Raw genomic sequence first — 27,380 nt, 5'->3', positions numbered from 1 at the left:
AAGGACAGAAATGACCATTTGCAGGCAGATGGTCAGGTATGTATTCAGGATGCAGTAATTGGTAATGAAGACACCTTTCCCAGTGCCCATGTGACTGATGAGTGTGATGGTAAAAGCCCAGGGTTGGAGGCGAAGAGAACAACTCTAAGTGAATTTGACACCATCTTGAAGGGACTGTACAAAGAAATCAGTGACCTTGATCGTGTGATTGCAGGGGATGACTGCATTAGGAACTGTTCAGGCAGTGAATTTGATATGTATGAACAACTGAAGGATGGTAAGCAACATTCATTCCAGGATACAAACACAAATGTTACATCTGAAAGTGGTGTCTGTGAGATTTCCTCACAAGCAACCTACAGCATGGACATCACACAAGACAGCAGCATGGCTGAGAGCCAAATCCTATTGGAAATCAGTAAGTAAATTTAGAAATGAAAGTAGACTGTTTCATTTAGTTGAAACGATAGGATAAATATACCATGATCACAAAATTAATTGCTGTTGAGAGATTTCTTAATTAAAACCCAATATTGGCATTGTCTTTTTATTAAATAAACATATGTAACTGCTGGAATACTAGCTATTAAATTGCCAGATACCAAGCTGGGATGTATAGAATTAATTTAGGATTCTTTGGAAACTCCAGCATAAGTAAGTCTGTATTAATGAATTTTTTTCTTGCGGATGCTGAAGAGTTTTAAACAACACAAGTACATTGACATGGTCTTTGCAAAATTCTGTAGACTCTTGTATAGTTAAGGATTACACATAATTTAGTAACTGTGGAGATGTAATAATATGGTGTTGACATCAGGAAACCGTAGCAGTGACCATGAAAACCTAATAAATAGAATACTGCTCTCTTGTATGTCATCATTGACCATGATTAAAATGTTCTTTCTTTTTTAATAACTTCTGATGGTTAAATTGGTAGTCAGACTGCTGAAAGCTGAAAGCAATCATGTACATCAGTAAGACATTCACTTGCATATTTATATTTAATATTTAACTTTAATATTATTATTAGCAATTGAGTTTAATTTAGGTGTCATGGATGTTTTATTTGCTTTGGCATAATGTAAGATTGCGAGAGCTACATGAAAAGACTTTCCATTAAATGATGCATCATTGATGCCAGTCATGCTGTTCTGGTGGTTACCATCCGTCAAGCTCCAAAGGTTATAAATCTGGTTTGCATCTGTCAATTAGTTCTCAGTTCAAAATAAACTACTCTTAGTTATGAAGACTGGCTAGCTGAGGGCCCTCATTATTTAACATAGAATGAGAACATCCTTGATCTGTACAATATTGCTGTGCTTCCAGTAGAATCACAATCATTCTTGGACCTTTCATCATTGATTTTTGCACCAAGGCATTGAGAGTAAGAAGGGAGAGGAAAGTTTACCAGAGTGCTGCTGCAGCTTGTGAAGTGCTCTCAGGCGTGGCAGATTGTTAGCAGTAATCTCCATTGCCCTTGGAACTCCCGCTGGTATTGTGTCACACTGGAGAGTGCCAGATGTTTGTGAAGCTGACACAATCAGACCAGGCCATCGGGTGTCTTGTGTGATAACTAGGTTTCATTATCTTTATCAGATATAATCTGTACAGCAAACTCCCCTTTGCATCTGTTCCTATCTCTGTATACTATCTACTTACCTGTATATTTAGCTGTTCCTATGTGTTAACTGTTGTGGTGTTAAAGCAAACTTAGTTTTATAGCTCATTATTAATGTACAGCCCTTGAAGTCTCGCATCAAAAAAGACGAAATGGATCAGTCTTACAGGAATTGTCACCAGACAAAAGTTTTGAATATGCGAGTGACGATCAGTGTGGGCACTTGAAAGCACAAGGATCATTTGAATGGCAGCTCATCCATTAAACAAGTCCCCATGTTAATTGATGCACTTGTGGTTAATTTTGGGTAATTTAAACAGCACCAGCTCTCAATTGCAAAGAGCTGGAGGAACTTTCAAGGCTGCATATAAACTGTGTTGGGGACATGATAGCTGGAACAGCTACTAGTAATTACCTGTACGTACCTGTTTATGTTTGTCTTCAGCCTACTTGCTTGCCCACATTCTTTTTAACCTTCTATCCGTGTCTGCTCAGCTCCGCATTTTTCTAGTAGAGAGTACGAGGTGATTTTTTTCACTCTACAGAGTGATTACTAGATACAGTCTACATTTCTACTTGTTCTGTACTAGAAAATATGAGGTGATCTTTTCATTCTACATTGTGATTACTAGAAACATTCTACATTCCTCCCCTGTCTGTGCCTAACTCCAACAAATTGCTTACATAAATCTCCCTGTTCTTGTGTCGTATACTAGTTCAGAAAATATTGATATCTTGATATCATGTGTGCACATACAGGATAAACAGAAGGAAACCAGTTACAAGATCAGACGAAAATTCTTTGGCTTTTACTAATTACAAGGCATTTATTGAACCAGAAAAAGACTGTTATTCTATTTTAGCATAACAAATAGTTCTGGTTCTTAATAACAAATTTATCCCAGTATGACACCAGGTGATCTTATGTGGCCAGACACAGTGGGCAGAGAGTAGTGAACAGAAGTGTTAGCCACATAACAGCTTCAAATGGCAGGAGCAGTGGCTGCTACAAGGGATGTTTACATTACAACACTCTTAATTCAAAATCAGGATTTTTTTTTTTTTGGCATCCACTGGGGCTTCTTTGAATGCACCATGAACCTTCAGCTGAAAGTTCATGTTAGTTTTTCCATTTGCTCAAGGAGTTAACAGGAAAGACTTTAATGCACACGCCAGGTAAAGGGGAAGTGCAGCAGAGACTGTGCATATATCTTTGCACAAACACCTACATGTGAGACGGAGAACACATAAATCTGTCAAGTCTCTTTGAATATTTGATCTTGTCAGTTCTGAGGAAGACCTAGACAGTTTAAACAGTGTACGTATTTATCATCAGCAAATATATGAATAAATGAATCATAAACATTTTTTAAATAAAATCTGAACTAAATTTTGTATTTTAATTTAATTTTAATTTGACAGAAAATGTGCATTTTATTTTGAAGTGATAGATGTGTGAAGCTGCATAGGGACTGTCTAGAGATGGTCTGTGAGAGAGAAAGGGATGGGAGATAAGTTATATTACAAGGAAGAGTATCTGTGTGGGATGGGTGTCTGTGCTTCAGTGACATTCTTAAGTATCGCAGCTTACTCTAGGTGTTGTTTGTTGGAATTACAAGCACCCATAACTCCACTGTATGAATTGTAAGCAATAACAGTGTCAGCGTGGTGAAAATATCTTTATTATGTGTGTGTATTACAGGCACCTGAGAGGTTAAATGGGGGTGTAGGTTTTGGGTGAGGGATAGCTCAAGGTTTGGGGTTGGATTAAAATTATGGGTTTGCAGGGTTAGAGGTATGTTAACCATAACAGATGGGGAGCAGAGCACTTGTTAATGTGGATTTTGTGGGTAAACTGGAAATTTCTTAAAAAGATTTTGAGGTGGATTTGAGGAGCGTAGGGACATTTCTTGGCTGCCACCTGTAGTTATACACAAATGTACACTTCCTCCATCCCCATTAATGATGGGTCTCTGTGTTTGTGCAAACAGAATTTATAGCTATGGATTTTATAAAATGAGTGTGCTTGTAGCATAGCTTTGTATACAAGTTGAGTGGCATACATATACCTAAAGAACTTGGGACTCGTGCACTTGTAGACCTCATGATGCTAGCAAGTGGTTGTAGAACTTGTACATCTTCCTGGCACTTCTACTTTATGACCTCACAGTAACGAAGTCAATTGTGGAGAGAGAATGAATAATGTAGAAAATGCAAGAGATGATGAGTGGATCATGAAGAAGGGGCGTTTAATTGCTATAAAGGCGTTTGATTGTTATATATTGCTTAGATTTTATTATGGTTTTTTAATATGAACTAAACTCACTAATTTGAAAATAATTTTATACTTGGCTTAGCCTAAGTTCCACTGATCATTGTCTGCAGACGATCTTCTCCATGAGAATCACAGTTTTGAAGGAATCTCGGCCAAGGAAGAGCCGTCTTTGTCCCAGACCCCAGACGATGAAGAAGGCAGCAATTCCAACTCCTCTCATGACCTGAGTGAAGGAGAAGATGCAGATGATGTCTCACCCAATGATTCTCAAGAGAAGGTTGAGAAACCATCTCTTGAGCGACGAGACTCCGGTGTTGGCTCTTCCTTGACACGCAGGTCAGCGGGTGTGATTTGTTTCATTTTGCCATTATATTACTTTTATACATACAACTCTAATTGTTTTTGAAATAACCTAACAGGACAGGATATGTCAGACACCTTCAATTCATTTATTGTAACATCTGTTCATCTAATTAATTTATTCTTTTTGTAGCTGATGCTTTATGATGCACAATTAGTGGTTAAACTACAAGCATAAAAATATGCTGCACAAATAAAATCTTAAGCATGAAGTAAAAAACTTTAAATAAAGGAATTTAATAAAGAAAAAATTAGAAAAATAAGAATAAAAAAAAAAAAAAAAAATCATTACTAGTTTTTTGTTTTGCTTTTGTGTACAGTGAACGCAAGCACAAGAAACTCCGTTGGCATAGTTTTCAGAAAAGCCACAGGCCCAGTATAAGTATGAAGGACTTGCAGGTCTGGGGACTGTCCGTCTGTCAGCTCTTACCATTACGGCAGCTCTCGCTTTTGAGATTGACAGCTATCATGGAAAAGTGTTCCCCAGCTAGTCGCTCCCAGTGGACCTGGAGTGTCCCACGCTTCATGAAACGCAACAAATCACGGCAGTTTGATGGCAAGAATGTGTTTGGTGTCCCTCTGATGGTAATGCAGCAGCGAACAGGCCAGCCTCTGCCCCAGTGTGTGCTGTACGCCATGCGGTATCTGCGCCGTACAGCACATACAGCTGTGGGAATTTTCCGAAAGTCCGGGGTCCGTTCTCGTATTCAGAAATTGCGGGACATGGTGGAGGCTTACCCAGGTAATTATGATCTTCACTGAATAAGGTTGCATCACTACCCAGAGTTGTTAAATATAAATGCTTTAAACTTTATTTTGGAAAAAAAGTTTCCAATAATCTCTGCTCATTAGATATTGTAATGGCAGAAATAACGATTGGAATAATTGGAAGCACGTTATATGTGTTGTAGATTCCATCAACTTTGATGAGCTTCAGCCGTATGATATTGCGGACTTGCTGAAACAATATTTCCGTGAGCTGCCAGAGTGCCTCCTTACCAACAAACTGTCTGAGACTTTCCGCAGCATCTTTACTTGTGAGTTCTTGTGTGTGAACAAATGTGTGAGTGTCTGTATACAAAAACTTGAATGTGCATAGGATTTTTGAGATTCTATAAGCATTTTCTTAGAGTTAGCAGCTTCTTAATGAAAGATGATATTTAGCAGATAAAGAATTTAACTTGTGTTCGAAAGTGTTGCTGTAGTCGGTATTCCCAGCAACGTAAAAGTAGTTCTTACAGTAGAAGCAAGAAGTAAGAAGACTGTCTTGTCTTAATTTGCACAACCATATCTTCAATTTCCTGGTTTCGGCATCACAGTCAATGGGGAGAGAGCGGGCAAGTGAAAAAAGGGTCAGTGCAGGTGTAACTAATAATTTATATGAAGTCAAGAGCAGTTGTTACTACGTGGACCAGTCACAATAAAATGATATTGTGGTTTCTGTGTGTTACCATTTGATAACAGATGTGCCTGAAGTTCAGCGGCTCGAGGCTCTTCAGAATGCAGTGATCTTGTTGCCAGAGGAGAACCAAGAGGTCCTATACAGTCTGCTGCTGTTTCTTAGTGACATTGCCCAACAGGCGGATGCTCACCAGGTGCCTCAGAGACTTTAATAGAATATCACTTCTTGTAGTTAGCATTTCTTTCTTGCAAGCTCACATGTTATGACAGCATTACTTCATCACAGACATGTTGTGACAGTACTTCATCATAAACATGCTTGTTACGGTGGTGTTACTCGCATCATTTTGTACTCATTGTTTTAGTACCATTAGTTGTTTTCCACCTTCTCAGATGTAAACATAAGGGAAAAACTAAACAATTACTGCCCTTGTAACCTGAGAAATCTGCTTATATAACAAACTGAAACATGTCATATGAGAGCCAACTACTTTGTATTACAGCTTGAGATTGTTCTATCCTCCACTGCCCCTCCATAGCAACTCACAACTCTGCACCCTTTGAAAATAACCAAGTTTGTCAGTTTTTGTTACTTGGTTCAGACAAGTTTGCATTAGGCAGCTACTCTTACAATAGAGGTGAGATGTCGTTTTCACAGCAGCCTTCATTTGCATGTTGTTTGCAACTTGTGGAAGTCGGTGCACTTCTTCTTCGTGTTCTTCATGTAGGATGTTCCATTTACTAATGCAGCTTCTCTTTCTTTCCTGTGCTCAGATGACTGCAAGCAATCTGGCCGTCTGCTTTGCACCATCACTGTTTAATTTTGTGGGGTCACTGACTAACAGTCCACGACGACAGCGCAAAAATCCAGGCATTCCTGAGCAGCATGAACTTCTAGAGCAGAAAGCGGTCCATGAGTGCTTCACATTTATGATCACAAACTGCAAGAAACTTTTCATGGTAAGTGAATTCTTAGATTCTGTGATTTTTTTTAAAAGAAATACTTCCCCTTTATCAACAAAACCTCAAACTTTAATTTCATGTTGATGCAATGGTTTATCCCCCCTACTTTATAGTTAGAACATCTACTTTGTGTGTGTGTGTGAAGGCCTTTTCTGGAAAGGTCGGTTAATAACTTGTGCATGCATGCAGGTGCCATCTTCTACATACAGTCGCTTGCACTTGTCAACCTTGTGCAACATGGAACCCGTACATCTGGATGAATTCTATGCCACCCCACAGCAACCTGGCCCAGACTTCCGGTCATTTGGAGAGGAACATATACAAGTGCTTCTCAAAGTAAATACTTAATATGTAATGCATAATTTGTAACTGGTTAACAATTAGTGTGATGGAGCTGGCATTAGCTCTATAGTACAGAAAAAGATTTTAAGAGGAAATATATAGGGTCAATTATGGGGAGGATCTTCTAATTCTGCTTTTATTTTAGTATTTTAAGCTTTTAATAGATAGACATACTTGATGTGTCTTGGGTGCACAACGCTGTGATTAAAAATTGTCTTTTTCAAATATGTGAGAAGGATATTGTTTAGAAGAATAGTTAAGGTGTACTTTGGGACTTCAGTTTTTTAAAAATACCATGCTGTATTTAATTACATTGCTTGTTAAACTTTTGCCCCAAATTGCAAATTGTCCAGGATATTTATTTGCAGACATTTTAAAAGTTAAAACTTTCCTCCATTTGGAATATGTGGTAAAACATCTGTACCATGAAGTATGTCATTTGATGATATCAAATCTTTCTCAGGAGGTGCATGACAAGAACCGTGGATGGATAGTTGCTAGCATCAATCTAACTGGCATAGAAGTAATGTACAGAAAGCCTCAAGACAACCACCCTCTGAAACAGTGGAAGTGTAGTGTGGAAATCGAGGCGCCTCCCATTGAAGTTCTCAATCGCATTCTTCATGAACGGTATGGGGGATCTGAATGCTGTTTGAGTGATTGTTAAGTGTTGTTACTTAATTATCATGATGTGGATATGCTGGTGATCCCCTAGCAGAAGTACAGCAAGCACAAGCAGACATGTCAAGACTGTCAGATTACTTAGTCAAAAGAGTAAATACTTTCTAAAGGGTCAAAAGTTTTAATGGATCATTCGATCATACACCATACAGTAAGAGTTAAAATTTTGAAATAATTTGAGGCTTTTTTTATTTTTTCCCCAGCCACACCTGGGATGACGATCTTCTGAGCTGGCTGGTTCTTGAACGGCTTGATCGCCATGCTGATGTTTTTCAGTATGTTCTGAATTGCATGGCTCCTCACCCACCTCGTGTGTTCACTGTTTTAAGGTAATGCTAGCTCATTGCTACTTTTCATAGATTATTTAATGGTTTTCATAAATTTGCATTAAAGAGGACTTCAGTTTACAGCCTGTATTTCAGAGAATGGTCAGCTAGATTGTGTTAACCTTGTGTTGATGTATTTCAGATACTGGCGGCCAGACTTAGCAAAAGAAGCATGTGCAGTGGTGTCGCAGTCAGTGGAGCATGAAGGAGCACCTGTTGGCAGACAGCAGGAAAATGGTGTGCGAGCTGTGGAGCTGGGTACCTCCTTCCTCATGGAACCTTGTGGCTCAGGTCGCTCTCGCCTTACTTATATAGCACGCACAGATCTCAGGTGAGCATTCATTCATCCTCACTCTGCTTTGCTGAATTGCAACACTTTGATTTTACTTTATAATTCAAAGCGATCCCTGGGATTGTTGCGGCATTGTAAAAGATGCTGTGGAAAAGGGTTGGCAAACTGTCCATAGAATTTTTTATGCATTCTTTCTTTTTTGTTTTTGCATCTTGGGCAGTCTTGTTTTGCAGATTATCCTATCTTTCCATCACTGTCAGTTACTGCCTGTCTCAGGGCTGTTCTTAACTTTTTTACATAAAAATGAGTATCGCCTTAGGTGATGTGCTTTTTTTCCTCTTCACTGAAAGTAGAATTGAGAGACTGACTTTGTGTGGACTGCAAAAATAATACACAAGTTTTCTTTCCTATACAGATTTGTCTTGTATGCCTCGATTTTTTAGTGGGGGGGGGGTTTGTTTGTTTTCTGAAGCATTCACTTACACTATCTTTGTTGTGTCGGAGCCAAATAATTAAAAATATTGGAGTAAGAAAATGGAAATTTTACTTCATTCTTCATGTTTCATTCGCAGATGAGAGTGTCACTGTGTAAGAATACAAACCTAGGCACTAAATTTGCTACCTCCCTTGATCAAATAGAGTCTTGTCTTTCCAGAGGTCGATGTCCAGAGTGGTACAACAGAGTGTATGGTCACCAGTGTGCCCTTCTGGTGGAACGGCTGCGTGATTCTTTTCGGCAAGAAGCTGATGGCCCTGAGACCAAGGTTTGACGACTAAATTCTGCACCTCTCAAAGTGAAATATGCAAAGACTCTGTTGTACCAAGTCCAAGTGATGGTGTAATTGTCGATCGCACAGATTCGTTGAACAAAAATGTAGTTATGGGTGTTTTATCCTCCCTGTGCATCACAAAGTCACAAGGAAAAGGTGCATCAAAAAACACCAGGTGGATTTTAATAACTGAAGGACATATGCGCCAGAGACTGGAGCCTTCCCTTCACTGTGGCACTGCCAAAGTGTTGAACAAATATTTGAAAATGCAATTGACAGTCTTCAGTATGCATAATGACTAATAACAGGTTTCCTTTTTCTTGAAAGGAATTAGAAACTATTTATGGTGGAAAAGAGTTTGCTGAAAAGGAGAGCATTGCTAAGTCACCATTTTTTGGGATTTGGGTTTTTTCCTTCTTTTTTTTTTTTTTTTTTTTTTTGCCTTTGCAAAAATGGAATGCAAACTGCAAATGATTTTTGTGATCAGATAAGCATGCTTTTAGCTTTTTAAGCCAGCAGCATTCCACAGAGGACCTTTGCCCATAAACTGTCATCGTTTAATGTGAACAGACTGATGCTCATTCATCCTGTATAAATTAAGGTTATAGATCAGTTTATGCCAACATTTTTTTTTATCTATGGGAAAAGGTGTGTTGCATATTGCATTATTGATACACTTATGATACCATCATGTCAGGTAACTGGGAACAGATTTTTTCATGCACTAATGAAAAAAAAGTTAACATTAATTTTTAAGGTTTTGTATGGTGGTAACTGTATGTTGTTAAAGCAAACTAGTTAAATTAGTGAAACATGTGACAGGAGTTTGATCCTGCCAAAAATTACTGCAGTTTGAGTTTTGTGACCCAGAAATGTAAGGAAACAATGCATTCCCAAGGTGCCACACTTGTCCCTCTCTGAGCCAAACACCTAGGAAGTGCCAAACATTTGCTGCAACTTCCTGGATGTGTCTGCTGCTTAATACCAAAATACGAGCCCAGAACTTGTTTGAACAATTTCTTTACCTGTTGGCTGAGTACAAAATTTGACTGAACTTCCATCCCTTGATGCTGACATACTTGTTATTTTGTTGAAGGAGCTTCATTTCTGAATTGGCATGAATGCTTAAACAGCACAATGCTTTTATACTAACGAAAAATGTTAAAAATGAAGCAATGTGGCATTTTTCATTAAGGCCTGAGATGTAGGTTAAAACTGTGTGTATGCATATGTCAGCAGTCATTTAACATATTTGCTTTGCATGTTCATCTTTTTTCAGTGATGGAAGTAGCCACTGCATAACTCGTCATAGGACTGGAACCAACTGCCATTCTTGTCCGTTTAAACTAATTTCTCCTACCACAATCCATTGCATACCTTCATGGTTGATAAGATGATTTTGCTTGCTTTTACCAGCTGCAGATCACAGTCATTACCATAAGTTTTTTTAACCATTCTGGCAAAATGGAATTAGATTATGGCTTTGGTCACAGGAATTAACTGGTATCTGGTCAATTCTAAAACCTGCAGATATTCATCCCTTGACTGGTACTGTTGAAGAGAGCAGACAAGGCCAACCACTTATGCCTGTCTTGGGCAATAAGTGAGCAGGTCCTGCACAGTATGACCAGTCCACTCTTTACATTCACAGGCCAGTTCTTTGGCTACTGTGGTGTGACTACTCTCCAAGGTACCTTGAAGGACAAGTCTTCAACAAAGTGTCCACATGGCCAAACCAGAATAGCTTACACTGCTTGACTGCTGTAAGTAGTGGTTCCTGGTGTCCTTCAAGTCATTGGTCTTATGTTCCCTGAGCAAAATCTTGAGCAGTCTCTTCAAGCACTTGCTTTCAAATGCCTGGATTCTCCTGTCCATATCAACAGAGTCCACATTTCACAGCTGTACAGCAGGATCAGTTATGCAAGAGACTCATACAGACTGTACTTCTTAGTAAACATGATGTCATGGCTGTGTTAGACCCTGTCCATTGCTGCTGCTTCTGTTGCAATCCTGATATGGTATCTCTTATGGAGCTGCCATCCTTAGAGGAGATTGTTCCAAGTACTTAAAGCTGTTTACCTCTTTGAGTCATACTACCTTCATGTAGATCTCTGTTTAGCCATTGTCAATGGCCATGACTTTAATCAATGCTGGCTCACTCATGATGTTCTCCAAAAAGATGTTGAGCAGCATAGGTGATAGCAGTCACCCTTGATGGATGCCTACTGTCATGTTAAAGCCATTTGGTTGTTCAGTATTATGTTCATTGAACTCCTTCATGACAATTCAATCACTTGGATGAGACCCACATGCCCCTTGTACCTGACTGCCAAAAGCCTGTGAAGTTGTGATATAGGTCTTGCAGACACTGAAGATACTTCTCTACCTAGGATGAAACAGTCAAAGGTCTGCTTAGCTGTGCTGCTACCTGGTCTGAAGCCAGACTGTTTTTGTTAGCAGTTCCTCACAGGTGGTGCTGATGAGATTCTGTATTACTTTCAGCATGACAAAGGGATATGACTAGTGAGTGACCATGTCCATTCTTTGCATTTCCTAACTCTTTGAGTGGTGAAGGCCTTTGCAGTCTTGATCCCATCCTGCTTAAGCAGCTCATCTGGGATGTCAGTGCCAGGTGACTTTCCTTAAGACTGTCATTTTGACCTTTTCCCTTAGGACTGGCAGGTCTACAGGTTCATTAATGCCAGTCTGAATGTTTTGAAGGATGTTAGTAGTTGTACAGGTCTTTGCAATATTCAGTCCATCAGTTGAGCATAGCAGTGCTGTCTGTGAGAGTGCCCATTGCTGTCTTTGATAACTGAGGTCTCATGTTTACCTGTCTTGATGAGGGTCTTTAGTAATGGGTTGGGGATTGCTCTTTTTGCTATCACTCCATGCAATTCCCTCCTCCATGGTCTGGCATTGGCCCTCAGTAGCTATCTTCATTTCCTTTTCTTATGGCACAATTCACTTCTTTGTATTTGGAAGCTGCTTCATGGTTACTTATCCTCTCTTCAAGGCCCTCTTTTGGTCACAGATATCTAGGGAGTAGTTGATGACCCAGGGTTGTTTCTTCATCTTTTGATGCCTTAGCACTTTCTGGGTTGTTGACAAAAGTACTTCTTTAATGTTTAATGTTTAATGTTTAATGTTAAACTGTCATGAAATAATGTCTGTACAAGTGAGAAAAATAAGCAGAAAAATGTTCTTACCTTTCGGAGAGGATTCTTCTTGTTGTGCAATAGGGGTTGTCACAATCCAGACGACTACAGGTAATCACGAGAGTGTAAAAATGGTTTGCCTCAGCCTTATTTTTTTTCTGATGCAGGGCCAGACTCTTTCCTGATAATAGAAAGGTCTTAGTCATGGCTTCAGACATTAAATACATCTACCTGTATCACTTATTTTGCTCTTGGTAACCAGAACTGTTATGTATGTGAGTGAAAGAGGAATTTTAAAAAAGGTCAAAGATGAAGGAGCAGGGTTTCTCACTTCAGTGATAGAACATCTTCATGCTTCAACTTCTTTTTCCTTTTTTTTTTCTCAAGGTTTTTTGTGTGGTGTGTCTTCCTTATGGGGAGGAGGGGGATAACTGGAAGACAAGTGTCAAAAAAAAGTACAGATGTTTTAGGGCTACATAATGCTACGAGGAAGAAGCTGTTGTTTTGTGAGCAGCTTGATCATCAGCCGCATGCCATAATAAATTGATGTGCATTTATTATACTCATGTTTGGTGCATTTTGTCAACCAGATACCTCACTTTAATGCCAACTTAATTTCACCCTTTCCCACCCCCTTTTTAAAAAAAAAAACAAGTCTAGCTTCTTGTCTTGATATTGCTTTGCAACCTTATATATGTGATGTGCAGTTTCACAGCTGGGAGGAACTGACCAAAATGGCAGAGAGCTTATTTTCACAAGTTCTCAGGAATTCTGACTAGTGATGGCTTTGTGTACACAATAATCACTTAATTTGTGATTAGTTGGTAACCAGTCACTTGAAACTTGGCAAATGCTTGGCATTAGATGACACCAAGTATTGGATTTACTTTTGTGAATAGTCTGGTAACTTGTGTTTGAAGCTGTCCACTGGACAATCTGTGGTATATTGAAAGCTGGGTCATTGTGAAAAGGGCACATGGTGGATTTTCATCGTCTTGTGGATGGCATGTAAAAAATTACTCATAGTGGGTAAAAATGACACAGTGTTAGCTTTAGCACACTAGCCGGCTACGTGTAGCTGTTGTTGATACTCCAGAAATATTTTGACCACTCCATTTTTTTTGAAAGTGCCATAACATTGTACATAATAAAGTTACATTGGTGTATATGGTGGATGTTGCAAATGAAATTTCTAGTGGTACATTTTAACATTCTGTACATTTTAATTATCTGTACTTTTGTGTTTGCCAGGCAAATGTTTTCTTTTCAAGCAAATAATAACTAGCAATAAGCTTGCAAGCAGAGGAAAAGAACACTTTTCTGTTCTGTGACTGTACAATTTTTTTTTAAATTTTGGGTGGGGTCTGGGTCTTCATGCCAGTCGTGTCACATTTGAGTTGCAATACTTGTGAAAAGCAATTTTTGATCAGGGATTCCAGCCTTGGGCTTCTTCTGGCTTTTTTCTTTTGGCTCTCATTCTGTTGTTCTTGCTGTAGAGGTAAAGAGGGGTGTAGATTTTATCTTTCTTTGGCAGGTAAAGTTTCTGGTCACAGGGATGTTTAGTTTTTTTTTTCTGCCGGTCTGTGGAAAGTTGGAGATAAGCTTCTGTGGGTTTAAAAAAACTGCCATCAAAGCATTTAAAGAAATGAGAGATGGTAGAAAGAGTGAGAATGACTGATGAAGAACAAAGAAAAGGGCAAGTAAGATAAACACAGGATAATGTTTTATTCTGAAAGTTAACATCTGCTATAACAAATTTTAAAATGAAGTCAGTTACACAAATTTAATATGTCAAAATTTTAAAAAATGGTAGAAAAGAAAAAAATTAACAAAACCAATTATAAATAGTGTGTACATAAAAGTATATTATGTAGCAGTTTTGAAGTGACTTTTTTGTCCCACTGGATTGCACCAATTTAGCAGTGAAATACCCAAGAAACAATACATTTATATAGATATTGGTCCTTTTCTGGCTTCTATTTGGCTGCTTTGCTTGTTTGGGTTTTGGGCAGGAAAGACATTAAGCATCAAAAAGTTCCACCATGAGATTTGTTGCCTTACAAGTCATTTTCTTCATTGCACTGTGTGGGATCAGATCATGTTATTGGTGTAACATGCACGCCTTTTTTCAGATAGACTGGAGTGGTACAGTACAGAGATATAGCTGTGACTCATAGGCTTTGGGCAAAGTAGTTCTTCTAAGTTTAGGGAATAGTTATAAAGTTTTCTTTCCCAATTTGTTACTGACTGTGATTTCTGTTACATAATACTAAACGGTTTCCAGATATGATGTATGCCTGTGCAGCTAGCCTTGTAAACACTGTATACCTCATAACTGTAATGGTATCCTGCAGCACTACACTCACTATTGACATGCTGCCTTAGATGAGGATGACTTTATCAAGTGTACAGAAATCACCATAGCACATATGCTTGTCATCAGCTCTGTATCCTACCCTCACGAGGACCTCCATTGGTGCTTCATTATATTTTTTTCTCCCTCATTATTTCAAACATTAATATGCATGTAGGTTGCCTGGCAACACATTTGTTTGTTGTCATCAAACAATAAAACTCATCCTCAATTGACTGACAATATAGTTCTGTGCACTTGTGTGTGTGTGTGTGAGAGAGAGAGTTCAGCAATGAAACATTAGTTTCCAACAGGTCAGAGAATACAAAACTAAATGCATAGAAGCATCCAGAAATCTTTCATAGATGAGAAGATGTAATAATTATTCAAATAGTCCAGATCAAGTTTCCTGTCTATAATACAGGAGCAATCTTGAAAAGTCATACAACTATGTGAGACTATGAAAACTGCATTTCATCTCAACCCTAATGTACTGAAACACAAATTTCAGTAGGGCTTGAACATTTGGTTTGTTGCTGACCAACAGATGGGCGAAACATCATTCTCTATTGTTGGGAGTGTGCAGCTGCATTCAAAAGCAGAAAAATGAAAGTTAAATTTAAATTATAAAGTCTTCATATACTGTTATGCAAAGACCAACATGACAGTCACTTAAAACTGCACCTGACAGACTGCAACACACAAACCACAAAAATTATTACTGAGTTTAATTAATATAAAAGACATGATTACAATCATGTAAGTATACTGCATACAGAATGTATACATAAAAACCATCAAGTAAAGGGTAAGTGAACTAAATGGGCATAGCTGGCCTGTTACAGGAGGATGATAGTATCAAGACTGGCAGCAGCAACAATGCTGCTATGAGCATATTATGTTCATCACCTTAACCAGAAAGGGAAATACATTCTTTTATAATTACTGGCATAAGTCACTGTTTGTTGTGCCTGAATGATGACATTTGATCTTCAGGTTCATCAATGCACCCAGACATGCAAGAGATTCTGTTTGTGGCACTGAGCACAGGCTATCAAGATTGGGACTGGCACTTCTGTTGCACAACAGGTAGGCAGTGATAATAAAGTGACAAAAACTGGAGTCCCCATTCCTCCAATCTCCCACTAAACCACATGTGGATACAAGTAACATAGTCCTACCATTTTTGTTTCTATTTTTAAAAGCACTACCTCGTATGTGGAATGAAGTAGAGATTTTACAGTGGAACTTTGATGTAATTTAGTGTCACATGAAAACAGGAGCAATGAAGAAAAACATTTTTTTAAAAACATCAAATATTAAGGTAGTGTATTTAAAGAAAACTACAAAAATTTTTCCTCCAGTTTTTGTTAAAGGTTCTGGGTTGCAAATAACAGCCTCTTGTAAAGAGACATGATAACATTGTCCAAGATATCTAAAAATACATTCTGATGATAAAACAAAAGCACATCTATTTACTGTGTGCTCATATTCCATCTTCACAGTTTTGTGTTGTGGAGTTCAAATTTTGCATGTCTGACCCATTAGCAGCATTTCATCAGTAAAAACTATAATACGTGGAGCAATAAAATGATCCCATCCAAAAAAGATAAAAAGCACATTAAAAAGAGCCTTTTGTGTGTCTTATTGACAGACACAACTGCAATGAAATTACTTGAAAAATATGCAGTGGCAGCTTTGAGATGACAATCCTGACAAATCAACACAGGTCCTGCTTCTTGAAACCTGGCAAGACTAGATTTCAAAGACCCATGTAATGAAAAAGGTCACAGAGACTATATAGCTGCAGCCGTCTACCAAACTCCACCCGGTCCTGTCTTGAGCAAGACAGGACCGGGTGGAAAATTATGTCTGTTGCTGCTGCCGGACGGTCCCCACTACGCCCGGACCGGGCATGGGACTGACCTGACCTACCAAACTCCATTTTAGGAAAATCTTTTTTACCTTGTAGAAACACAGTATGAAGCAAACTGCTGTGTATTTTTTGTGCTGTCAGAAACTGTTCTGGAGTCACAACTTTTCAACTGATACAAAATACCCAAGAAAAATAGAATACACTGTGCATTTTCAGAAGTGCTGTGCCTTAAAAAGTGCTGGCATGATGTTCTTTGGTACAGCTAACTCTTTACTACCAAAAATAAATCTGTGAGCATCTGGTTTCACAACAACAGATCAGGAATTCTGGCCAAACAGGACTCCAGGAGGGGGTTGGGGCCACAATCATAAAAGCATCATAATAGTCTCGCGAATTCAACAGTTTGCAGATATATGCAATATGCAGACACAGAAAACAGAGCCTGTGCAATATTCATATGAAGACTACATTATGCATGCTACCCTCTTTTGCACGCACCTTGTTTCTTCATTTCCTCTTTTCTCCAAATGCTGCCTACAGAAATGTTTCATAAAGTACCCTGTGTTGTTTCTTTATCTGACAAGCGACTCACCAAGCTAACATGATTTTTCCCTGGTCAGAATTACTAGGTATCAAGAGCTAGCCCATTCTGATCATGTTACATGTTGCTACTAAATTCTGGCTGTTGAAACATTAGCGTTTTTAATGTACTTGATTTTCATGCATGCAAACACTAACACACTGTAAGCATCATCTTATCCTGGGCAGAAGTCAGGGAAAGTTTGTAAAACCACCTTTGATGTTAACTTGTTGCTGGTCAAGTGTATCTAGGACAGATTTTACTAATACCTGGGGTGTGCTATGTAAGTAATTGAGGAAAGCCTTACCATTTATAAAAACACTTGCAATGCTTGTTTATATTATGAACATTAAGGACCATGGGAAAGAAAAAAATTCACTAAGGTTTTCCACCACTTTTCATGGATTAAATGTCTCTAGATTAATACAAAGTGGCGACCCCTCCCTGAACAGACCACAGTTACTGTCTGTAACCTCAGTTCCCGTATATGCTCCTTGGTTTCCACACAGCCCATAGTGTACTTATATGCACAGTCCCTTGGTCATTTTTTATTAAAGAAAATGTAGGCCACACCAAAAAAAGGGGCGAAAAAGTGGTAACTGTTGGTCCATTAACAAAAATCATGCTGTTGATCAAACATGGAGCAAGTTCAGATCAAATAAATGCTCAAAATAAATTCTTTTGATGCTTTTGCCAGACTACTTTTAACAAGATCAAATATCAAATATCATTTCCATAGGAGCACACATTATGTAAATATTCACTTGAGCAAGCAAAAACATAAATGCTTTGTTTTCTTAAATCATTATCTCTTCCTCTCCAGTTCTGTTACATCTTAATAACAATGGCTTCAATCAGCTCTAGAATAAACAATATCATTATACAAGATAGGTTAGCAACTTGGGTAAAGTTTAGGAGAGGAATACAATTTTCTGAAGAACAATTTAACAGGTGATTTGACAACAAACAGGATTTTTCACAACAAGTAAAAGGTTGAGAAGACAGATATAATACACGACCTACAGATTATATTACATCAAACAAAACTTACTGTTATTTACATTTTCTTTTAGGTTTTGGGAAGTCTTTATAAATTACTGATAATGTGGCACTGCTGAATTTTCATTGTACTTCAAGTTCTCTCTTCTGCCTGCTGCTATTTCTTCTGGTGGCTTGATGAACATAAAAGCCCTTCCACTTTTCTCACAAGCTGAAAAACAGTTACTCCTATAAAAATGAGTATGTGACCTACTAAACATAAGACCCTGCAGTCAGCCCTATCAAGGTGTACAATGTGATACAGTGTGGCAATGATCACGGTACACTGCCAACACACAATACACTGGCAACTATCCCATCACTGTATACAAGACAACATGTGTTCCACTGCCAACCCAGTTTTGCTACAAAACTTAAATGTGATCAGCAGGTTGTTGGATCCAGACTGGCAAAGCTAAAGCAATGTCTGGTGTATAATATCCTTGTTCGATTAACTGTGGGACATTCAATAAAATGCAATTAATGCTGATGTGGCATCTTAGGTTATTGTGGAGAGTGTTGATGCTTTAGGGCATGAAATATATTTATATATTTTTGGATGAGAATACTGACAGCACTTAAATGCTGATGGGTGACAAAACTTCATTATCATCACCCCCAGCCCATACACACATACATGAAAACACACAACATATGCAGTGCAAATGAAATGATTGTCTAAATGGACATTATACCAATCTTTTGCTAAAACATGGTTGCCATGATTTTAAAAAAAATGATGATTTCTCTATCATGGAACATGTTTCAATACATTGTTGTTTCTCACAATAAAAGAGATGACAAACACTTTTGGCCACGTTATTGTCAGACTTTTGTCTGTAAATGCTTAGTGTAATCCACATCTGACCTACACTTTAGTCTTTTGCCCAATGCAAGCCTAGACATAAGCTGCCAGATGTTTTCCCTACACAGGAAGTCAGAAATAACCAGCAAGCCAAAACTTTACATGTAACAGTCACAGATCTATGCACACCTTCAGACATCTGGGGGAAACAGGAAAGAGAGAACCAGCAACAACCTCCAGCATGCTCTTTTTGCTGGACATTGTGTATCCAGTTTTTAAAGCTTGTTTTTTAAAATGATTAATACTTATAATCTTTCTTTACAATTGTTTTTACAGAGGAGTCTTTGTGATTCTTTAGTAACAGTTTCCCTGGAAGTTGCTTTTCAACCTTAATGTGCACATTTATGTAAATCACCTGATATATATATATACAAATATCACATCCATTCATGTCACCAGTAAAACAATTCCAGCAATTAAACCAAAAAGATACTTATTTCACTTACCTACCCTCCACACACACACACAAAATCTAATACATAGTCTTTCCATTATGCCTTGTGATGTCTGGTAAAAGAAAGAAACAATTTTATTGCAATCCAGTATGTATAGCAGTAATATCTCTTTTTTCCAGGTTTATGGTGCATGTTTGGTTGAGTCTCCAGAACAATAACAAGTTCAGTTCAAACACCTCACTTGCCACAAGTTCGCAGTATCTTGCAGCAAACAATGTTGGTACGAAAAGCAGCAGATGACTAGTAATATTCAACAATTTGTTGCAAGCACTTCATGCTCACCATCAGTAAGGACATACATGCTTCATAGTCCAAAGTGCTCCTGATTTGTAGATGCGCCTGCACATGAAGGAACACTAAGCACAGAATCAGATGACAGCAATGATAATACAACACACTGTAAACCAAAATGTAAATTATCAATGCTGTTGCTAGGAGTAAAACTGCAGTCAGTACTGTTCTGTTTTAAGATTTTAGCCATATAGGTCCCTGTAGCACAGCACGCATATACAGAGCTTGTCTTTCTCCAGTGAGCATTTTAATATTTCTGAGAATCTCTTTCTCTAAATTCCTTGTATAATGGCTGCTGGTATAACTTCCCAGTTCAAAAATGATACAACTAAACCTTGTAGTCTTCTTTTTAAGAGAGTTTAAAGAAACCTTAAAAAGGGCAACGCTGCATATTACTGTATATATAAATATTTTTTAATATTTGTGCATTTTAATGATACAAAAAGCTTGCCATTGTACGAACAAATTAATCAAAAGGACTGCTATGCCATGCATGGAGTTATAAACTGTTGGCCCACATAACAGCAATGTGGAGTAAAATAACTTGCTAACATCTTCCTCTCAAACACTATAGCACTGATTGGGAAACAACATGCTGGCATCATCGTGAAACAAAAGAAGTGGTTGGTCAATTGCACAGGAACATGAAACACAAGAAGCAGTGCAAGACACAGTGATGGAGGTAAAGGCGATGCGTGGTGCAGGTGGTGTTAATGAGGTTGTGGCATTTCAAATCTTTCATGATCCAGAAAGCTAGAGCTAATTTTATGTTAATGACTTTACTAATTAAATAAACTGGTGTATCCGGCAAGATGTTTGTGATATTTTGTAAACTTCCAATATAAACAGCAGGCATTAAAAGGTGAGGTTAAACGTAGCATCCTTGCATGTATGCATGATCTGTATGTGTACCATAAGCATAAAAATGAATGCATACATGAACACACACATTGATACGTTAAAACTATCCCCGCAAACACACCCACAGTCCCCACATTCCTTGTTGTTAAGATGAGGATAGTATAATGCCAAGCATTTTTACATAAAGCTGGATCGGGGGCAAGACAAATGATGGGTAAATATTCTTGTTCCTTAGTTTAATAACAAAGATATCTTATTCTGATAAAATAAATGATGAAAAAAGCTAATTACCTATTATTACCTGCAAAATTAAAATCCATAAGTTTGGATTATAAAAATGAACCAATTCGTAACAGTTATTTTCAAATTTAACCAAACAGTGAAACATTCATGCAGAATAAATGAGCGAGACAAGTGTTGACTCCAAGTCAGAAAAAATCTCCCAGTCTGTGACCAGCGAGGAATGATGAGGAAGAACCTTCACACAATGCAGGCACACTCACTGACTGACACCACCATTTGTACAAAATTCAGTAATGACCCTCGCAACCTGTGGATTCCCTGAGAGCATTTGTTGGCGCAAGGCAGCAACAAACAGAAAGTCATACCATCTCCTGCATGCACCTCACACTGGTTGATTTTAAGTATCTTATTGCTTTTGCTCTGCATCAGGAAAATGTTGGTGCTGAAGAGTTTGGTTCTAAATAAAGCAAAAGTACTGATCTGCACAGCTGAAGATATAAGCAGGTTTCTTGCTATAGTCTATAGCTGTAGCAGCCTTCCTTATTTTTTTACACATTAACAAGGCAAAAAGCAAGGATGACAACAACGAATAATTTAGACAGGAAGTTCACGTTCTCCCCCTTCCTCTTCTACCACCAGACGATAGTCGGGAGGAGGGTAACTGTTTAGATGGTAGTCTGGGCTGAATACAGAGTCTGTGGGACTTAAGACCACACCCAAGTCTTTATGCTCCCTAGATCTACCCTGTGAACTGCGTGTTTCCTGGCTGCCTGAGGAACTGCCTGTGCTTTCAAAAGACTTGGGCAGAAGATAGCCGGCATTGTCAGTGGGTGAGGTGCCCGGGGCATAGCTGCTGGAGTGTCCACTGTCGCTGTCATCAGGCTGGTGCACTTCTGCCAATGTTCGCACCTGCCTAGGTGATTCTCGTTTTACAAAGCCAGGTGCCATTTCGTCGGGTATAGAGCTTCGCCGTTCATGTGAGATGGGTCTGATCAATGGCTGCATCTCAACTTCGGAGCCCTTCTCCCGTGGAAAAGCACGCTGATTCATGTAATGTGGCTGTCCGCTGAGGTCACCATCCTCTATGTCATCGTCTAAGGTAGCCAAAGGTGGGCCAGTGGTTGAGGTAGGGGACATCTGTGTGTAGTCTGGGGTACTGGACATTCTCAAGTATCCATCCTCCCCCACTGCACCATCTTCGGGAGACATCTTGATGTAAGGTACTGTTAGATCCAGGTAGTACTGGAATGAAAGAAACAGGATACACTTAAGCTCTGCCAAGATGAAACAAGGATGTAACACTGTTTCTTTTCTACATCTCTGCTTTTTTTCCTGAAAATGCACAAACACTGCTTTCAATTCACCAATAAAAATATCAAGAGACAAACCTGTTTGACGTTAGCCTCCAGGAAGTCCCCCATGATTGAGACCAGTCGACTAAAAGTAGGTCGCTTTTCAGAGTCTGCATCCCAGGTTTGCAACATGACTTTATACCTGTGAAATAGAAGTCTTCTCTATGACACGTCAGAAACACTGCCAACACTGCTCCCTTTCCTTTCATAAAACTAAAGTTTAACCCTTCCATTCCAGCCACTGTGGCATGGTGAATATAATGTGTGTGGCAATGACACTAAATTAACAAAAATAAAAATCCTCTTAGCAAAAAAATTTTTTACAACTATAATGTTAAAACATATCCAGCGTCCTGAGCAACTGTTTTAACCTTTCACACGAGGTCTAAGGGTTCCATAGCTAGACTGTTCCTGAAGTTACTGGAAGTATGGAGCATACTTAGAGAACCATCGAGAAGGGAGGAACTCAGATAATTCACACCTATTTAGTGTAAACCAACAGGTAGTTCAGCCTCATAGAAAATGTTGCAATGAATGTATTCTTACATTTCATCAGAAGCAAACTTTGGTTTGTCCATGCGATATCCAGACTTCAGAAGGCCTATGAACTTCTCATTGATCTCAACTCCTGGGTAAGGGTTACCACCTGCAAACAATTAATTACTTACAATGCAGTGAAGACAGCTTTTTCGTTGTTGTTGTTGTTGAAAAATGTTGTTTAAAAAGTTGTCGTTGTTTGATAGATTGGTAAAATGGTGGTGAGAAGGACATTTGAGAGAAAATTACTAGGACATTCATTTTCAACTGTGAGTGGCATAAAGTTCTAGGATCCTGCTGAAGAACAAAAGAACTACAAACACTCATTCTTGGTGTCAACAAATCAAAAAAAATTTTTGTTTTGTACAAAAGCCTGTAGATGTAACTTACCAAGTGAAAACAACTCCCACAGAAAAATGCCATAGGACCAGCTGTTGCACAGAGTAAACAAAAATCACACTGGATGAAGACAATAGATATTTATAGATCCATGCAAGCAGAAGGCTAAAACAGTTGAATTCACAGTGGCCAAAACATAATTATTTTGATGTTTATGCTTCCCATTATGCAATTATTTTACTACATGGATGAACGGCAGACACCGTAGATTTAGATTTTTTGAAATTTATCTATAACAATAGGTTAATAAGACAAAGATGAGCAATGAACCAGTTTAATAATTTAAACAAATCTTAAGATGGCTGGTAAATAAAGATTACACCAGTTTGTCACAGACATTTTGCTTGTTTTGTGTGAACGGATATGTATGTGTGTCTGTGTCTTAATGAAAGTGTAGATAAGACATGTACACAACTTTCCATACAGCTACAGGGTCCATTCTTTATACTTGGGAATAAAATAAATGTATTTTGTCACATCCAACAATTTCCTAATGTGCATTTTAAAATAAACAGAACAGCTTGATTACGTGACTGAAATGCAGTCCGAGAGAACAGGGACGTGTATAGTTATACTGCTGTCTGTCTGCCAAGAGCCCAAGACCAATACTTAGCCTCTTGCAAGCCTAAACAATGAATGTGACTAAACCGGAAACTATGTATACACCAACCTTGTTTTAATAGTTGATTGGAGAAAATCTGCGAACAGTCCAGTAATACAAGTTTCGTGGAGAGATCATGTATCTAGCAGTAAACAGCAAGAGATAGATATTCCTTACTTACACATCACTTTTGCTTGTGCAGAGCCTGTGGGTCAGAGATTCCAATGCCATCCACTTGACAGGTACAGGGCCCTTCACACACACACAGGTTAGAGCAAACGTGGGTTCATCTTGTCAAACTTGCATTAAAGGGCAGTCTCTCTTTGAATGAATGAATGTTTGTTATTTCACATGTTTGTGTGTTATATCCCTCAAAATAAGAAAATACTCGTACAACCAGTCACAACAATTTTCATCACATAATTTTAGACCTTAAACGAAAGTTTCCTTTGTACATTAAACATAATAGTTTTATAAGTGAATGGCAAACAATACTGGATGAGGAAGGAGTGAAGTTTCATACACTGTTACAGCCAGCTGTCTTGCCAGAGTGGCACAGAGACATGTGGTAATAGTACTTGGAGGAAAAATGCTTACATCTCCTTTCTTGTGATACTCAGCATCCCTGTAGCAGTCTTTGGCCAAGCCAAAATCACAGATCTTTACTACATTATCTTCTGCTAACAGGATGTTACGAGCTGCCAGGTCACGGTGAATGTACTGTAAGCCAAATCATGGTATCAAATTACACCAAGGTATAACATCAAGTTGTTAATAAGTCATGGTATCAAGTCACAGCACCAAGATAGTAACATCACACTCAGTCACAGTATCATTGCAGCCATGGCATCATTTCACTCAATCATGCTATCATTACTCTCGGTCACAGCATCATTACATCAAGCTATAGCATCAAGTCATTGTGAATATATCACTCATCAAATGCAACTCTAGTCTTTCAGATTTTTTTTAAAAACATTATTCTGTCCACGAGTACAAGTAAGTGAATACAGTCATCCCTCTCTTTAGCCTCCCTCTCCTTTACATCTAAATTGATATGCTTACTTTTTTGGAGACTAGGTACTCCATTCCTCGAGCCACCTGGAATGCCCAGCAGATGAGGTTCTTGGTGGTGAGAGGAGGTCCTACAGCATCTGCACTTCCTCCAGGTCCCCCTGCTTTGTTGATGTAGTAAGGCTTGGAGGGGGTTTTGTTCATCTTCTCCCCAGCTTCTTCGGCTTTATTCTTGGCTTCAGTCTGGTTGTCCTCCATGGTATCCTGGAAGGAGTCTTTGTTCTTAGCAGATAATTACGTAGATTGCCGAAGTGGCAGTACTCCACAATGACGTACAGCTCACCTGTAAGCAAACAAAATCCTTATGGTTGGGAACAAATAATTTTCAGTTTAACAAGATCAACTTTAGTTTTGCTAATAAAGTGTTCCAAGGCAGCCAAAGAAAGTTTATTCATTACACCTTAATTCATTACACCATTACACCTTAATTTTATTTTCACAATTTTATCTTTAGTTCAACGTAAATAAGTTGCTAAGGGTTAGGGTTATCACAGGCATAGACCTCTTAATTTGCATCTTACCAAAGCGAATATCCTTTGTGACAGCACCCAGCAGATTGACAATATTCAAGTGTTGCCCAATGTGAATGAGAATTTTTAGCTCAGACAGCAAAGCCATCATCTGCTCCTTGTCAGTGCAATCTAGAGTGACATACCCACATATTATTTATCACTCAATCTAGAAAATAATACACAAAACTAGGTAGTTTACATTGTTGAAACCGTAATGCAACTGATCCACTTCATTGCTCTCAATAGGAAATCTTTGTTTCCAAAACAGTGCTTCTTTATTAATTCACATGTAGTTCAGATATATCATGCCTGAATGGTGCAGCATCCTAGTTACAAATGTAAAAAGACCTGAAATTGACTTTTAAGTTTATGTTTTACTAGCATGGCATCTTTTTCTCCCACAGCTTTTCCTCTTTCTGGCATGCGTTGATCTACAGATGAACCAATATAATGCAGGAACACATTCACACCCACCCACACACACACACGTTTGCAGACACTTACCTTTAACCATCTTGACTGCTACCGTGGTGACATCATGAGAATCCCCAATGCCAATTGCTTCAGCTTTCATCACTCGCCCAAAGGCTCCTTGTCCCAGAATCATGCCTGATAATCAAGAAGTTGTTTTCAATGTAAAACCAAGCTCCTTACATTTTGATGTAAAATTTTGATACATGAGTCTTTATCATTCTCACTCTCAAGCAAAAAACAAAAAGTTTTTAATTGACAAGGAATTTCAGATCTGTTAATCCCCCAACCCCAAAAAATATATATTAACTATATAATCCTACTTGATAAACAAATTAATGTGGCTTGCTGAAAGACTGCACAGAGAATGTGAATGAAAGTAAAAATTGCTAATAATCCAGAACACATAGTTAAGGAGATGTTGTGACATCTTTCTCACCCATGCGCAGACGATCCTTTGGAAACTCCCACTTGGGGTCATAGGGGAGGCAGCCTGTCTGCTCATCAATGGGGATGTCTGGATTGTACTCGCCTTGTGGCTGGATAAGATATTTCTCCAGCTCCTGGTGCTGTTAAACACACATACATTCTTCACACTTCAAATACAAAAACAAAACGAAAAAAAACAGTCTGAATATCTTCTAACACACTATGCATGATGCTGCTAATGCTGGAAATCTTTATTCATTTTTTTGTGCATATGTGAAATCACCTATGGGATATATTATGTACCAGCAAGAAATAATGGTCAGCATAGTATTTAAAATTTTAAATGCTGGATAAATCCACTGTATCATTATTTATATACTGTTAGAAAATCATTTTTTCTTGTGGGCTGATAAAATAATTCTTTCATAAAGATTAGTACAATGACTACTGTGTATAAAATAAGCCAGCAATAAAAATTAACACACAAAACACAAACTATTCATGCTTATCTTGAAAAGAAAAATCAATGATAAAAAGATGGTTACTCACAAAACCAGATTTCCTGCGTGCAATTGCCACGATCACCACCACAAGAATCAACGCGAAAATCACACATCCAACAATTAAACCAATATACAAGGGTGAAAATCCTGCCAAAGCTGTGTCATCTGTAGCAAAAAGAGAAAAATCACAAGGGTAATAAATCAGTGGTAAATAGCCCAACAAGGAGAGGCACAATGAGCTTCAAATGTTTTATTTTTTAATTTAATAATCATTTCAAAAAAAATTATTTTTAATTGACAGTGTTGCTAAAATACATCTTTGTCTTTACTCTTGTAAGCAGTTTCGTGGGGTTCTGATAGCGTTGGGAGGGGGAGGGAGATGGGGTGGGTGAGATGAGTGAAAGTTAAGTGCAATTAAGTGCAGGTTTCATGCAGCATTTCAAGCAGCTCTTTACCAAAAAAAAAAAAAAACTCTAAATCAAAGTGAGTCCCCCTCTCATATTAAAAGTTCAGATGTTGTATGTTGCTTCAGGACTAGACTAGTGACATACTGTTGTGTTTGAGAGGGAAAAAGTGCTTCCACCTATTTCTGGGTTTTTTTTAACATTATTGCCTGGGTTTGGGGGCTGTTAACCATTTTACTTCTTTGTGTAGGTCCACTTAGATCTTATCTATTCTTATGATTTTAGGTCTTTTTGAGTTATTTGTTTTATTTCTACTTTTCCAAGGAGGGATGTGTGGTGCAAATTGTTTG

At 38.3% G+C, this 27,380-nt stretch overlaps 2 protein-coding genes across 2 annotated transcripts in view; one reads left to right on the top strand and one right to left on the bottom strand.

Moving 5' to 3' along the window:
* The window catches only part of LOC112560064 (rho GTPase-activating protein 7-like), a 58,011-nt gene extending 41,941 nt beyond the window's left edge, over positions 1-16,070 (top strand). The window contains 11 exon segments of the mRNA XM_025231637.1: positions 1-418; positions 4,004-4,229; positions 4,574-4,995; positions 5,165-5,290; positions 5,718-5,848; positions 6,429-6,614; positions 6,807-6,953; positions 7,423-7,589; positions 7,844-7,969; positions 8,109-8,297; positions 8,914-16,070. Of these exon segments, the coding sequence (XP_025087422.1) occupies positions 1-418; positions 4,004-4,229; positions 4,574-4,995; positions 5,165-5,290; positions 5,718-5,848; positions 6,429-6,614; positions 6,807-6,953; positions 7,423-7,589; positions 7,844-7,969; positions 8,109-8,297; positions 8,914-9,028 (2,253 nt within the window). The 3' untranslated portion in view covers positions 9,029-16,070.
* Positions 15,253-27,380, bottom strand: part of LOC112559656 (vascular endothelial growth factor receptor 1-like) — a 45,592-nt gene continuing 33,464 nt past the window's right edge. Inside the window, 12 exon segments of the mRNA XM_025230991.1 lie at positions 15,253-21,990; positions 22,137-22,242; positions 22,647-22,746; positions 23,028-23,068; positions 23,819-23,889; positions 24,235-24,357; positions 24,703-24,935; positions 24,938-24,994; positions 25,233-25,352; positions 25,728-25,832; positions 26,134-26,263; positions 26,673-26,791. Of these exon segments, the coding sequence (XP_025086776.1) occupies positions 21,343-21,990; positions 22,137-22,242; positions 22,647-22,746; positions 23,028-23,068; positions 23,819-23,889; positions 24,235-24,357; positions 24,703-24,935; positions 24,938-24,994; positions 25,233-25,352; positions 25,728-25,832; positions 26,134-26,263; positions 26,673-26,791 (1,853 nt within the window). The 3' untranslated portion in view covers positions 15,253-21,342.

The sequence above is a fragment of the Pomacea canaliculata genome, linkage group LG3, assembly GCF_003073045.1.
Source record: "Pomacea canaliculata isolate SZHN2017 linkage group LG3, ASM307304v1, whole genome shotgun sequence".
Taxonomy (NCBI): Eukaryota; Metazoa; Mollusca; class Gastropoda; order Architaenioglossa; family Ampullariidae; genus Pomacea; species Pomacea canaliculata.
The sequence above is the reverse complement of the archived record's forward strand: the minus strand, read 5'-3'. Positions and strand labels throughout refer to the sequence as shown.